Here is a 15,843-nt window from a genome sequence, read left to right as displayed (position 1 = left end):
GATGACATCCTTTTTTGCATTTGAAAGTGAACTTAGAATAGATCACTTTGATATGGTCACTGACCAGATTTGGACCCAGTAAAACAAAACTGACAGAAATGGAGCCACAAAGGACAAGTACAGGTGATCCTCCTTTTACAATCATTTATTTAGTGACCGTTCAAAATTGCTCTGAAAATAAGACCTATTGCCTCTTTTGGAGGCAAAAAACCCATATAAAAGCATTTTTTGGGAAAACATGGATGTAGCTTTTTAGATGTTGATTGGGGTGTTGATGGCTGGCTATTAAGTCATTGGCTGTTGTTTGCTTCTGCTGCCAAGCACTCAACTCCTATGTACTTGATAAGCTGATGGTAAATCATCACTTTTGTTGACTGACTGTGATTGAAGCCTGGGAAAAGGTCCCCCTCTGGTCCCAGTGACTGACCTAGATTGGATCCTACAACATTATCCTGGGAACACATCTATTTGCATGCATTCATGATTTATGAGCATTTTTCACACTTGCAGCATCCCCATGCAGCATCCCCATGCTTGGCAAAGGCTCACATTTATGATGGTTACAGTGACCTGGGGTCACATGTCCACCTTTTGTGGCCTTCTGACAAGCTAAGTCAATGGGGAAGACAGATTCCTTTAAAAACTGCGTAACTATTTTAACAGCTGCAGTACTCACTTAATAACTGTGGCAAGAAAGGTCATAAAATGGGGCAAAACTCACTTAACAAATGTCTCACTAAGTAACAGAAATTTTGGGCTCAGTTGTGTTCATAAGTCTTGGACTACCTATACTAGAATTCTAAAAGTTAGATAATGATGGGTTTAGAAGTCCCCCCCCTCTCTCTCTCGCACACACAACTTTTGAGAACTAGGCACTACATGCATTCCAACTCAATAAATATCCTGGGAGAAATTAAGTAAATGAAAAGCAAAGTAATTAACATCATTACTGCTGAATGGTTAAATAATACCATTAAGTTCAAATTACCTTAAGCTTAAGAGGAATCAAAGCGACATTTCTATATTTATTGCTAGTGTGTCAAATGCACACTACATCTCTTTGTTCATAGGACAATCATAGAGCAATGATCAAATAAATAAAGAAAATAGAGTCTTCAATGCTAAATTGATTGTATTTACTAAAGGTGGAAAAATCAAAAGAACAAACAGAAGGTCAACAAGAAATAGAAAAGAATATAAGTCAGTGATGGCGAACCTTTTAGAGACTTGAGTGCCCAAAGTGCAACCCAAAACCCACTTATGCATCGTCGAGTGCCGGTGGGTGTGGCCCATTGACTGGGTGTGGCCAATTGTGTGGGCATGGCCCATTGGGTGGGCGTGGCTGTGGTGGTAACGGCAGACTGGGTGGGACTAAAAAGTTCAATCAATCAATTCCAACTTTGCAAGATCTTTTTTTTTCCCTCAAGAAGTTGAAATTGATTGAACTTTTTTTTTTTTTGCACACGGCGGCAGAGGCCTAAAGCGAAAAGGTTTTATAAAACCCAGCTGAAGGCCTAGGACTGGGGCGACGGCACGCGTGCCCACAAAGAGGGCTCTGAGTGCCGCCTCTGGCACCCGTGCCATAGGTTCGCCACCACTGATATAAGTGGTATCCAACCCTTTGCAACCCCAGGGACAACAACATGCCAGGCCCCACTGTCCTCCCCTCGTATCAGGAGTTTGCCCAAATATATGTTTGTTGCATCAATGACACTATCTAATTATATCTCTGCTGTCCCCTTCTTTTGCTTTCAATCTTTCCCAACATCAGGGTCATTTCCAAGGATCCTCAATTGGTGGCCAAAGTATTTGAGCTTCAGCTTCATTATCTATCCTTCCAAAGAACAGTCAGAGTTAGAATGGACAGATTTGATCTCCATGTAGTCCATGGATTCGTCAAAAACAGATTATGTCAAATAAATCTTATTTCATTCTTCGACAAACTGACTAAATTAGTGGATCAGCAAAATGCTGTGGATATAGTATACTTAGATTTTTAGATCTATTTGATAAAATAGATCACAACCTACCTCTTGGCAAATTGACAAATTGAAAAATGTGGGATAGACAGCACTACCACCAGATGGGTTTGTAACTGGCTGACAAATCATACTCAACATGTAGTCCTTGATGGAACTACATCTATTTGGAGGGAAGTAAGTAGGGGAGTACCCCAAGATTCCGTTTTAGGCCCAGTACTCTAAGGGGAACTCATCAAATTTGCAGATGAAACTAAGCTGGCAGGAATATCCAACACCCCATAAGACAAGCTCAAGATCCAAAAAGTTCTTGACAGATTTGAACAATGGGCCTAGCTAACAAAATAAAATTCAGTGAAGATAAAAGTAAGATTTTACACTTAGGCAAGACAAACCAACTGTATAGGTACAGACTAGGTGAAACCTGGCTTAATGCCAGTAACTGTGAAAGGGATCCTGCAGTCTTAGTGGATAATCACTTAAATATGAGCCAACAATATGCATCCACAGCCAAAAGAGCCAATGCAGTCCAAGGCTGCATTTATAGAGGGACAGAATCATGATCACATGAAGTTCTAGTACTGCTTTACAAAGCCTTAGTAAGACCACACGTGGAATACTGCATCCAATTCTGGTCACCACCATATAAAAAAGATGTTGAGATTCTAGAAAGAATGCAGAGAAGAGCAACAAGAATAATTAAGAGACTGGGGGCTAAAACATAGAAAGAATGGTTACAGGAATTGGTCTAGTCTAGTTTAGTCTAGTCTAATGAAAAGAAGGACTAGGGGAGATATGATAACAGTATTCCAAAATTTGAGGGACTGTCAACATATTTCCCAGAGCACCAGAAGGCAAGACAAGAAACAATGGATGGAAACCTATCAAGGAGAGAACCAATCTTGAACTAAGGAGAAACTTCATCATAGTTAGAATAATTTATCAGTGGAACGACTTGCCTTCAGAGGTTGGGTGCTCCATCACTAGAAAATTTTAAGAAGAAATTGAACAACCATTTGTCTGGAATGGTATAGGGTCTCCTGCCTGAGCAGAGGGTTGGATCCCTTGCACTGGAATAATTCTGTGAAAAATTCATTCAGCTAAACTATACAAAACTATTTTCAGGTCAGGTTAACTTGGAAACATTCACAGCTGATGCCCTGACCCTGATTATGCATGCACTGATATAGTCATGTGAGCACTGGGTTATGTGGCCATTGTAATTTCAGAACTGAGTTGTAAGTACTTTCGGGAAGGGGGGGCGTCCAATGTCATTTCAACTGGTCGTAAGTCGAGGACTTACTGTAATTTATCTGATGTCTAATATTCTATGAAGGTTTGTCACGTGGAAATGGTTGAAGTGTTTTGCATGTTTTCAATAGACAATCCATGTTTCATAGACATACAGAAGAGTAGCATAGCTTTGTAGACTTCAAAGTCTACAGAGGTGAACTTGTCACATTAGATCCCATAAGGACAGTGGAGGTGCAGGATCTTATTAAAATGTCCCAATGTTTTATCTGTTTACAGGGATCCTCAAAATCTCTACCCTCCCGAGGTTAGCAATGCAAAGCTCCAATATGCGGGATGGGGACCCAAAGGCCAGCAGCTGGTAAGAAACTGTTCTCCCTGACTTTTTATCTTCTTTGCTGCAGAGTCAGTTACAAATATGAATAAAAGGGATCCCACATAGCCCCTTGGCTTACTTTGCTGATTTAACCGTACAGCTTCATTGCTGATAGGACTTAACTGAGCACCGATAGCGCTTGTCTAATAGCAAGACCAATTTGCTTCTCGGTGATCCCGAAGAATTCATACACTAAAAGTCAGCATAGCAAAAGAGTTTAGGGCTATAACTGAGACTTTGTTCTAATCCCTTCTTAGCCACAGAAATTCCCTGGGGGTCTAGGGCCAGTCTCTCTCTGGGAACTGCAGAGCCTGGGTGATGCCGTGGAGAAGCTCCTGATCCAGGTTCTTGTCCCCCCCCCCAATCATTAAAGACTACTGGGTATGAAGAAAAACCTAACAGAACTGGGAGAAGGAAGATCAAGGCCACTAAAGTACATTATGGTGACAGAAAAGATTTCTTGGTCCAAAGCCAACTGCAACTTATCTCTGCTGCCCCTCTCCCCCCCTTGTATTTCCTTGACTAAAACTCAAGGATCTTCATCTCTAGACATTGTGCTGGACATGGCAAAGAAGAACCTCTCTGTAGGAGTCCCAGGAGCTCTTCTTGACTTATAACATACAGGTAGTTCTTGACTTACAACCTCATCTGAGTCCCAAATTTGTATTGCTAAGCTAGACCGTTGCTAAGTGAGTTTCGTTCCATTTTATGACTTCTTGCCACTGTTGTTAAGTAAAACACTGCAGTTGTTAAGTTAGTAACACTATTGTTAAATGAACCTGGCTTCCCCATTGACTTTGCTTGTCAGAAGGTCGCAATAGGTGATCCCATAACCCTGGGACACTGCAACTGTCATAAATACATGCCAGTTGCCAAGCATCTGAACTTTGATCATGTGACCATGCGGATGATGCAACAGTCATCAACGTGAAAAAGTGTCATGAGTCATATTTTTCAGTGCTGTTGTAACTTTAAACGATCACTAAACAAATGGTTGTAAGTTGAGAACTACTTGTAGCATGTTTGTTTGTTTGTTTGTTTGTTTCAATTCTGTACTATGAAATTTCCTAGGCAGCCAACAGTCTCATAAGAAGAAGGTATCTATAGGAAAAAGGGAAAGTAATTTGAGCATACCTTTAAAAAGACGAATGAAAAATTGAATGCTGTGCCCTCGTTAACCCTTTTACCAATTAGATCATCCTCTTCTTGTGAGCTAGAGCAGTGGTGGGGATAATTTGGGCATATCCTGTAGCTCATGGAGTAATTTTTAATCTTGTTTTCTTGGCAATGGCATTATTCAAGACTGGAAAAAGGGTGATGGGGTCAAACAGTTTAAGGAACCAAGAGAATATTTGTGTCTCAGGGTTGAACTGTGGGGTCCTTGGTGCTCTCTGAACTTGGTGACTTCCTTGCAGACCTTTCGTTACCAAACTAGGTAACATCATCAGTGCTACAAGGGAACAGAATTTGCTCTCTGTATATATAAGGTGGCTTGCCTTGTCAGTATTAGTGGAAGTGTTGTTTTCTTCTTGGATTAACACCAGGAATAATTCCAGAATAACAATAAAGCAGTAAACAGTCCTCCAATGAAGGAACTACCAGCTCAGACAAAAGATCAAACAGAAAACAACAGCCAACTCAAGAAACCATCAAGACCATTCCCACAACACTGACAAGGCAAGCCACTTGTATATAAACAGCAAACGCCATAAGTAGATAAATACTGGAGAAGGTGTTTCCTCAGATATCCAGGTCTACAGCCAGGAAGAGCCTTAAAATTGAATTTACTATGTATCCAACTGGCAAATAGTGCAAGACCTTAAGCAGTAGGGTCACTAAGATATCCTCGGATATAGCTGTTATCTCCCAGTCAGCCATGTTTCTTATAAATTGTAGCTTCTGAATGTTCTGCAAGGGCAGACTTATGCACAAAACATTGCAGTAACCCATACGAGGCGATTAGGGTGTGAGCAGAGCCTATTGATCCAAGAAAGGCCACCTTTAATACACGTAACTATGCAAAGCCTTCCTTGCTAAAAGTCCAGTCTCCTTATTAAATAGGATCTATGGCTTTAGGAAGACCTCCAGATTGCTAGCTGCCTCTGAATAGGAGAGTACAATTCCATTCATAGTCAAAGATGGTATTTTTCAGGAATCAATGGGCCTACAAAACAAAAGTATCTCTCTCTTGGAAAGATTTAATCTGCATCTCTTCTTCCATATCCAGACCCTGACTGACTTCACACACTGAGTCAGCATCTTGACTCTGTTGCCTGTTTGGCCTGGGGCCAAGAAAAATAGTTGGGTATCATCAGCACAATGAAAATATAGGTCCCCATATCAACAGATTTCCCCCCCCCCCCAGCAGTTCTATTGTAGATGTTAAAAAGAAGTGAAGAGAGAAGATGGCCCTGGGGCACTTCACAAAGTAGATATTTCAACTTGTTAGTTCAAGTTGTTCAGCCACTGACACAGAGGAGATCCTAACCAGGAGATATTTCCTGGTGGGCTTTCTCAACCATGAGGAGCCAGGAATTTTGCACATTTTAATTTTGTTTTTCGTATGAATGAATTTATCACTAACTCTGCATCCCACTCCTACTTCAAAAACCTTGTTTTGACCTTGTCAAACCACTCTGCCAAAGATGCAATAATGACCCAGTGTGTATCATTTCAGAAGAAGAAAATTTAATTTACAGTGATGCCCTACATAATCAGCAGTGATATTAGGTTATCAAATACAAGATAATCCATCTTGTAGAAGTTTAAAGCACAGAGTGCATATTAAAGGCCACTTTGACTAATAAATTCTAGGAACAATATAACAAGGTAGTTAGCATGCAAAAATACAGGTAGTCCCCAGTTTACAATCCATGAAACAGTGGTTCATAGTTACAAAGGCATCAGAAAAAGTGATTTGCAATCTGGTCCTTGAAGTTATGGCCATCATACCACCCCACTTGATCACAAATCAGATGCTTAGCAACCAGCTCACATATACAACTGGTGGCAACAACCTGCAGGCATGTGATTGCAATTTTTGATCTTCCCAACAAGCAATGTTAATTGGGGAAGCCAGATTCGCTTAATGACCATGATAAAAGTGACTGTAAAATCAGGTCCAGTAACGTGACTTGATGACATTATCAATTAGCAATTTAGTCCCAATTATAGCCATAAGTTGTAACTATTTTAGAAGCCCAGGAACAATATTCTACATAGCCATAGAAAGTATTAAAGTCAGAATAAAACATCTGAAAATATTAAAAAATGTTTTCTATATCTATAAGCAGCTAAAATGTGCAATAGAGTTTGTGTAAAATATAAATTATTGCAAGATTTGTTGCCAAGTCCTGGAAAAGATGTGAGCAAGAGTTAGACTACTTTCAAAAAATAAATATGCAGAGGAGAGATTGTAAGGCTAAAACTCACTAGGTCATCAGAGAAGCATCAATATATTGATAATTTTTAAGGTTCCAAATGATCTGTTGTTGTTTTTTTTGCTTCAGCATTCTATACAAGGAAGTTGTTTTTTTTTGCTGCAGATTAGGCACAACATTATTTTTGCCCCAAACATTGTCAGCTTTTTGGGTATTAAAGATATTATATGCAGAAAATCCTTTGGGTTTTAAAGATTAATATGAGCTGCTGTTCCAGAAATTAAAATAAAACCTATGTTTGTTTTAGTAGAAGCTTTAGAGCTTGTTTCAGCTTTAGAAAGAGATCGACTACCCCAACAAGTTTTAAAGTTTATGCAAAGTCACATACACCGGTGGTTAGAGCATTTATTCTGCATGTTTTCAAATTCAGTCTCCGATAAGGCAGTCCTTGACTTACAACCTTTTGTTTAGTGACCAGAGCTACAATGGTACTAAAAAAAGTGACTTATGACCACTTTTTACACTTATGACTATCACAGCATCCTCACAGTCATGTAATCAATATTTGTACACTTGGTAACCAGCATATATTTATGATGATTGCGAAATCCCAGGGTCACGTGATCGCCATTTGCGACCTTCCCAGCCAGGTCAGTGGAGGAAGTTATATTTGCTTAATGATCCAAAGGTGCTTTTTCAGGAGGCAGCTAGACTTTCTTGTTTTTCTTTTGAAGATGTTTCGCTTCTCATCCAAGAAGCTTCTTCAGCTCTGACTGGATGGCGGGGAATGGAAGGATTTATATTTATATTCCTTGCAGACAGCTGGTCAGTTGCATTCTTTTATTCAGAGAGTCGTTAGTGCTACCTGGAGGCTTATCTGTGTCTATCTGAGTAATGCAAATGGGTGTGGGGCCTTCTTGGCTGCAGGATGTTTTCTGCCCTGTGTCCCTTCACTGTGGAAGACAGGCGGAGGCTGTTGGGGATGAGTCTGTGTTGTCTGCATCTCAAAGTGAAGGGCAAATAGTTCCTATACTCTTGAATGTTTTCTGGAAATCCGTTTGTATTCCTGCACCATTTGAAGGGTGTTCATCCCAAAGTGCATAGCTAAGAGTCTATGGAGATTCTCAGTTATCCAGGTCATGGTTGTCCCAAAGGAAGTCCAGTTGCCTCCTGAAAAAGCACCAAGGTTGGAACCCCTGGGGCAGTGATGGCGAACCTTTTAGAGACTGAGTGCCCAAAAACTGGCCCCACCCCTGCTCCGCCCCCACGCTGTTCCCTACCCTGCCTGCCCGCAGGACCACTCACTGCCTCCAGGGCCCGCCGCAGATCGCCCAGGCAGCCCAGCAGCGCCAATGGCAGCCACGCCCTCTGCCTGCGCCCCGCAGCATCAACTGTGCATGATGGGGCGTGAGGCAGAGTCTTGTCCACACTGCCTGGCTGCCATGTCCTTGGCTGCTCTGCTCTGCGTGGGCCACGCTCGGGAGCAACTCTCCTCCAGGGGGCTGCTGGTGAGGGGGTCGTGGGGGGAGGCGAGCTGGGGCAACAGCACATGTGCCCACAGAGAGGGCTCCGAGTGCCGCCTCTGGCACGCGTGCCATAGGTTCGCCACCACTGCCCTGGGGTAAGATGTGGAGGGTCTGCAGGCTAAAAATCTAACAAACAAACAAGCAAATATGTCTAAGTGATCATTATCAACAACTCCCTGTACAGGTACTCCTCGACTTATAACTGCAATGGAACCCCAAATTTCTATTCCTAAGCAAGACATTTGCTAAGTGAGTTTTGCCCCATTTTACGACCTTTCTTGCCATAGTTCTCGTGTACTACTGGTAGTCCTCAACGTACGGCCACAATTGAGCCCAAAATTTCCATTGCTAAGCAAGACAGTGGTTAAGTGAAATTTACCCCATTTTCCAGTGTTTCTTGCCATAGTTGTTGAGTGAATCATTGCAGGTGTTAAATGAGTAACACGGTTGTTAAATGAATCTGGTTTCCCCATTGGCTTTGCTTGTCAGAGGGTTACAAGAGGCGGGACATTGCAACTAACAATATATGTTAGTTGCCAAGGGTTTGAATTTTGATCATGTGACCATGGGAATGGTGCAACGGTTGTAAGTGTGAAAAATGTTCGTGTCACTTTTTTCAGTGCTGATGCAATTTTGAATGGTCACTAAACGGACTGTTGCAAGCTGTATGTAGTGATTTCTAGTCTAGTTTTCTTTCTTATTATTATTCCATGCATCAATATTGAATAGTTCTGATGAAAAACAGTGTTCTGACATGGTGTTTCTCCACCATTGGAGATTTTACTACTTGTCAGTATGTTACTGATTTTTGTACATCAGTTCTAAGAGGCTGTTGCAAAAAGAAAACACTATCTTAAACTAATTTGTAAAGAGGCAGAAATTGCATCCATTTTCCTAATAGGTTGTTAAGCATTTCACAGTAAAAAAAAAAAAATCATTGCTACAGATGTAACACACAGTTGCAAAGAGCACATCTTAAAATATCTGCAATTGATAATGCCACTAAATTGAGTTTTGTTTTTCCAGACATGAAAAATAGACTTTTAAAATAACATATGGCCACTATTATAAGAAAATTGGTCTTGTTTGATGTTCAGTCATAACCTTATTTTAAGTGCACACATGTGCATTGTTTTATCTAGGTCATTTGTATACTTAACTATTTTTCCCTCTGCATAAGTGCTCACTGAAACATTTGATTTTTATACAGACCTTAGCAATACAGGTAATCCTTCACTTAAGATCAAAATTCCAGACTTTATTGTGGTCATGGGTCAAGGACTGCCTATAAAAATTTTGGTCATCAGTATTGAGGTCGTAAGTCAAAGGTACCTTGTTTCCAAATTTTATTTTACAACTTTTTTTATGTTGGTTATAAAGCAAATCTTTAAGCGAATCATGTGGTTGTTAACCAAATTTAGCATATTCAATTGGAAAATGTAAAAAAAATTGACATAAATCATGTGATCATGGAATGCTGCAACTAGTCGTAAATGTGAGCTAGTTGCCCAATTATCCAAAATATAATCGTGTCATTGTGGCAGTAGGGGGCAGCAGTTGTAACTTTGAGGATGGATCATAAATAAGTATTTTGAAATCTGTCGTAACTCTTAGGTTGTTAAAATGACTGGTCGTAAGCTGAGGCCTGCTTATATATGTAACCTTCACATAATTTCAAATGCCTTGATACCGAAAGTGTAGTTTTGTCATATGTGTGTGTGTGTGTTTATGTGTGTGTAATAACTTTATGTCTGTAATAAATTTCAGACTTCAAGAATTCCCTGCATAGAAATCACCCATAAAATGATGAAAATTTCACAATGCAATTCATTTCTAACCTAAACAATCCATGTTTCACAGCATTTGCAACAAGAGGAAAGCTGCACGCTGGCAGCTAAGTCACATCACATAAAAATTCCCCCATTGTGAGTGTGGCGTGTGAAGTTCAAAAGGTGTTTTTTTTAAATCATGATTTTTCATGGAATATGGAGTGACTTTTTTTAATCACAATTTTTTCATGGAATACCGAGTGACGTCTTGTGGAACCCCAGTTGAGAAGGGTTGTTGTAGGCCAGGGGTGTCAAACTTGCAGCGTCACATGACATGTCGCAACGTATCGTGACTTTTTTCCCATTGCGGCAATGGGGTGGGCGCGGTTTCGCCATGACGCATCCGGCCCGCACAGTTGGATATTTTCCCAGGACCTGGACTCCAAACTTTTCTGTCTTTCTACCTTCATCTCCCAGTGTCTCTTCCCTTGGCCTCCTTTCCTTCCAAAATATAAACTGGGAGGAGGCACCCTGCATTCCCATGCTTTGAGTGACAGCTCTAACACCCAATCATCACACAAGCATTATCAATGGTCATGATTTTCTGGGAAGAGGTACCCTGTATTCCCATGATTTGAGTGACAGCTCTAACACCATCATACAAACATTATCAATGGTAATGACTTCCTAGGTAGAATATCACACATTACTACCATTATTCAGGGCCATTTATCTTTTTTTTTCTTTCTCACAGCAGTTCTGTAAGGTCAGATGAGAAGTGATGAGTGGCTTTGGGTGTTGATAATAAATGTGGGGTTCCTGAGTTTAGCATAACATTCTAGGCACAGAAAATCAAATGAATGACACGTAGGGACTTCCAATTCCTTTCCAAGCTTCCACAGAATTGGCAGAGATTTTGTTCTCTCAATTAGTCCCTTTCTACCACAGCTGATGCATCATGCTGGCTCCTTAATTGAATTTCATTCTGCTTTGTGCTAGTTCCAATGTCTCGCATAACAGAAAGGGCTTGGAAAGCAGGGGACATTTTATTTGAATATATCTTATTATATATTTATTGCATGAAACTGTTAAAAAAGGTAACTCTGCAAAAAGTTTGAAATTTGTAACATTGTTTTGTTTTAATCCTTGCTTTATGATTTAACCTCAGATTAACCCATTAGAACAGCTATGGAAATTAAAACATAATTTCTGCATTTTGGTATCCATTCCAACTTTTTCTCTGGTTGAAATATATCTCCATTATTTTCACTGTTGTGATTGGTACATTCTGAACAGAAAGCCAATTTCATTTTCTATAGCTGCCTTTTTTATAAGCTGGATGCAGAAAACTGCAGCCTAGTATTAGGGCAGAGCCCCTCAAATATTGGAAGACTGCTATCATGTCACCCCTAAACCTTCTCTTCATTAGGCAGATATACCTAGTTCCCTGAACCGTTCATCATAAAGTTTAGTCTCCACACCTCTTATCATCTATGTTCCCTGCATTCTTTCTGTGTACATAAATAATAGCCTTCTGCTTCTTTTGGTTCAGACCATATAGGACTATTTTCTGCACATCAGCAGAGTCTACACTTATCTAATCAAAGTGACTGATTGAATCTCAGCAATGTCTTAACATGGCAGATATTTCTTCTCCGCAAACTGGTGCACCTCTGCAAGATAGATGAAGTGCATCCACCAAGCCCTAAGGCATACATAAAGATAAATAATAAACTTATTCCGAGCTTTACTGGAATGGATAGGCCTAGATATTTTTGTAATAAATAACTAAATAGTGCTTTGATGATGATTTGCTGGTTATATCTCTAGACATCCATATTAAATTAATCCCAGATGTATTTTAAAACTAAACATGGACTAAAACATATGAAGAATGGCTGCAGGACTTGGGTTTGTCTAGTATAAAGAAAAGAAAAAATAGAGGTGACATGATAGCAGTATTCCAGTATTTGAGGGGCTGCCACAAGGAAGAGGGAGTCAAATTATTCTCCAAAGCACCAGAGGGCAGGACAAGAAACAATGGTTGGAAACTGACCAAAGAGAGAAGCAACCTGGAATTAAGGAGAAACTTCCTGACAGTGAGGACAATTAACCAGTGGAACAGCTTGCCTTCAGAAATCGTGGATGCTCCATCACTGGAGGTTTTTAAGAAGAGACTAGATAGTCACTTGTCTGAAATGGTATAGGTTCTCCTGCTTGAGCAGGGGGCTGGACTGGAAGACCTCCAAGGTTCTGTTCTATTCTGTTCTATTCTATTCTATTCTATTCTATTCTATTCTATTCTATTCTATTCTATTCTATTCTATTGTAAAGATAGAAAAGTCTAAAGATCTGATTTATGTTGTTGATTCTAGGGATTTTGTAAAACCTGAGGACAGGACTGTAGGTTTGCAGTAGTGGCGAATATTTGTAGCTTTGATGCAGGATGAGGGTGAAGGTTCATTTGCCAAGCTTGTGGGTTGGTTTCTGAATGTTTCATTACACTTCATTGACATCTTTCTCTGTAATGGCTATCCAAAAAACTTTGTATTCCAACACACAGCACCCAAACCACAGTATACCACACAGCCAACCACCATGCAAAAACTAACCCTACCATACACAAAAGGGGTGTTGGAAATGACAGCCAGAATTCTCCAACTCCTAAGAATAAGAATAGCCCACAAACCCACAGCCAAACCCCACCAGGAATTATCCAGAACCAAAGACAAGATATAGAATGATGAAAGAAACAATGTGATCTACAAAATCTACTATAAGCATTAGAATCAATTCTATGTAGGACAAACATGTCAATTAAAAACCAGGATCCATGAACACCGGCTGGCAGTCAAATGCCAGTATTCTAAATTCTTAATGTTTACCCACACCAACACCAAACAGCACCAGTTCGATTGGAGCAACACAAAAATCATCAGCCACACTACCACCCTCCACGCTTCTAAGTTTGTCAAAGCCTGGCTCACCTCAAGCAATTCCATCAACAGACACATTGAACTACAACCAGGCTACAAACCCCTCAGAATCCAAATCAACCACACAGCCAACCAGAGACAGCACTGACCCTCAACCAATCCACGCAACCCCCCCCCCATCAGCAGTTCACCTCCCAATCATCCTGACCTGACGTATCCTCATCACAAGACCCATCACAAGATTCTCACTGATAATTCACACTTGACCCATCACAAGACCCGTCATAAGACCCTCACTTGACACCTGCACATCTGAAGCCCTTATAAACACAAGAACACTGACACTGACTTCCATTGAAACTCCATTGAAGATGTTATTTAGCCTGGTAAAGAAATGTTTGGAAACCAACCCACAAACTTGGAGAACAAACCTTCACCCTCACAGGATTGTAGGCCCATAAATGCATTCTGATTTATGGAGCGCTAAACTGCACACCAAATATTATTTTATTTTTGTTTTGGGTCCTATCTCCTCCTTATTTGAAAAGGAACAATATAAATCTTATATAGCACTTATCTATATCAAGGGTATGCAGTCTTCAAGTTGAGGACTTCACTTTACCACTGAGTAGCCACTGGTTGTATCCACTTAATCATTTCTCTACTGTTGATGGTTTTGTAGATAGCAAAAATGTTATTCAATTATTAATGTATATAGTCTCTTAAGAAATAGTTTCCAGATGAAAAAGAAAGATTAGGTATGGTCTCCTAGTGGACCACTAATTTCTCCTAGTTCATGTAATAAATTGATCTATTAAATATTACAATATTATAATCTAATAGTGTAATGTAGAATGTAATATAGTACATTACAATAAATATTATTTGTCATCCAGAATCGCTCAATGGGGAAATGAGCAGCATATAAATTTAGTAAATAAATAAATAAGTACCCTCTAAGCCAGAGGGCCCCAACCTTTCTGGGTTAGTGGCACGGGGGAGGGGGGAGGCGCCAACGGGACCACATGCACATGAATGGGGTCTTGATTGCACGTGCGATGCAAACAGGGCCATGAGTGCCTGCATGATGCTCGGGTGATGTTAACACCTGCGCAATGTTGCAATGCTAGAACAAGTGGGGATGTTGCGCTTGCAGAGATGCTAGCGCCGGCATGACAGTGTGACGCTAGCATGAATGGGGGTGCACTCGTGGCAACGCTAGCGCCTACCCGATGCTCATGGCATTGCTAGTGCCCATGCAGTGCCACAACACTAGCACAAGGGGGGGTGAGTGCTCACACATGTATGCACTGGCCAGCCACTCACGTGGCCCAATGGCCAACAGCCCATGACCCGGTAGTGGGCTGTGGACCACAGGTTGGTGACCCCTGCTCTAAGCAGAAGAATAGCATATTATTCTTTTTATGTTTTTAGTCAGTAGGAATTGCAAACAAGTATCAATTAACAATTAATTTTAATTTTCAATAAGTGCTAGAAATGCTGGGCCCCAAACGTAGGAATTTATGAATAGGCCATATAAATGGATACATGTAAATTATGATTCTCCAGCATTTTTCCCTATTAATTATTACCTATTTTTTATTAAATTGAAGGCTTTAGGATAGCTTTGTTTACATGCAACATTTATGTTCTAAATGCAATACTATTCTTCCTAAAGTAGAGTTTTAATTTTAAGCCTCTTCACATACATAAAACCATCCTCTGTGAAACATATGAATTATCCTGTACTAAAGAGGTATGCTCAGGGCTGGTAAACCAAGGAATTTTCTCCTTTACAGTTAACCATCATATAGAAGAATAACCTCAATTATAAAAGTTGATGTTGATGTTCAGTTTATAAAGAGGAGATCAAAGGTCATTTGCCCATTAGAGTGTCAGTGACTACAGCATAGCTTGCTATTGAGCTTTCTGTGTTAATCACTGTTGATTTTTGTTTTTGACCTAGATATTTATATTTGAAAACAACATCTACTACTGTGCCCATATGGGAAAACAAGCGATCCGTGTAGTTTCCACTGGAAAAGACAAAGTTATTTTTAACGGACTCAGTGATTGGCTATATGAAGGTAAGATGAGTATTGAAAAGTTGGCTAATTGCTTAATATTTCTTATATTAATACTTCTTTCACATTACTAGAAATTACATTAAATAATTATATGATAGGAAGGGCTTCTGGTCCAACTTCCTATGATGATAGCTTTGATTCAAATTCTGTAAAAATGTTTATTGGAATAAAGTCTACACCCCTCTCTTTTATTACCTTGCAGTTTATACCATTGTGACTAACTTTTAGTCAAAATCATTTTGTACTTTGAAATATGGAATGACAGTTATTCATAACACCCCTAAATCATGTTGTATGAATGAGATACGTTAAATTCTTCAAATTTTTGTCATAGTTTTCTCTCCAAGCTTTTTCTTGCTTTCCTTCTTTTTCCTTTCTTTCTTTCCTTCCCTCCCTAAAAGCACATGTTCAAGAACAAGCATTGTATAGATAGTCCTTGCTTACCAAGTACTTGTTCATCAGCTATTAGAAGTTATGACAGTGCTAAGAACAGATCCTAAAAGTTGTGGTTGTTTCTGCATCCTCATGGTCATAGGTTT

General features: G+C 40.0%; 1 protein-coding gene across 1 annotated transcript in view; it reads left to right on the top strand.

Moving 5' to 3' along the window:
* Nucleotides 1-15,843, top strand: part of DPP6 (dipeptidyl peptidase like 6) — a 362,352-nt gene that overhangs the window by 273,576 nt on the left and 72,933 nt on the right. The window contains exons 7-8 of the mRNA XM_015832529.1: nt 3,510-3,591; nt 15,184-15,304. Of these exons, the coding sequence (XP_015688015.1) occupies nt 3,510-3,591; nt 15,184-15,304 (203 nt within the window). The remainder of the gene's footprint in view (nt 1-3,509; nt 3,592-15,183; nt 15,305-15,843) is intronic.

This window comes from Protobothrops mucrosquamatus, unplaced genomic scaffold (assembly GCF_001527695.2).
Source record: "Protobothrops mucrosquamatus isolate PMUCROS unplaced genomic scaffold, P.Mucros_1.0 scaffold5, whole genome shotgun sequence".
Taxonomy (NCBI): domain Eukaryota; kingdom Metazoa; phylum Chordata; class Lepidosauria; order Squamata; family Viperidae; genus Protobothrops; species Protobothrops mucrosquamatus.
The sequence above is the reverse complement of the archived record's forward strand: the minus strand, read 5'-3'. Positions and strand labels throughout refer to the sequence as shown.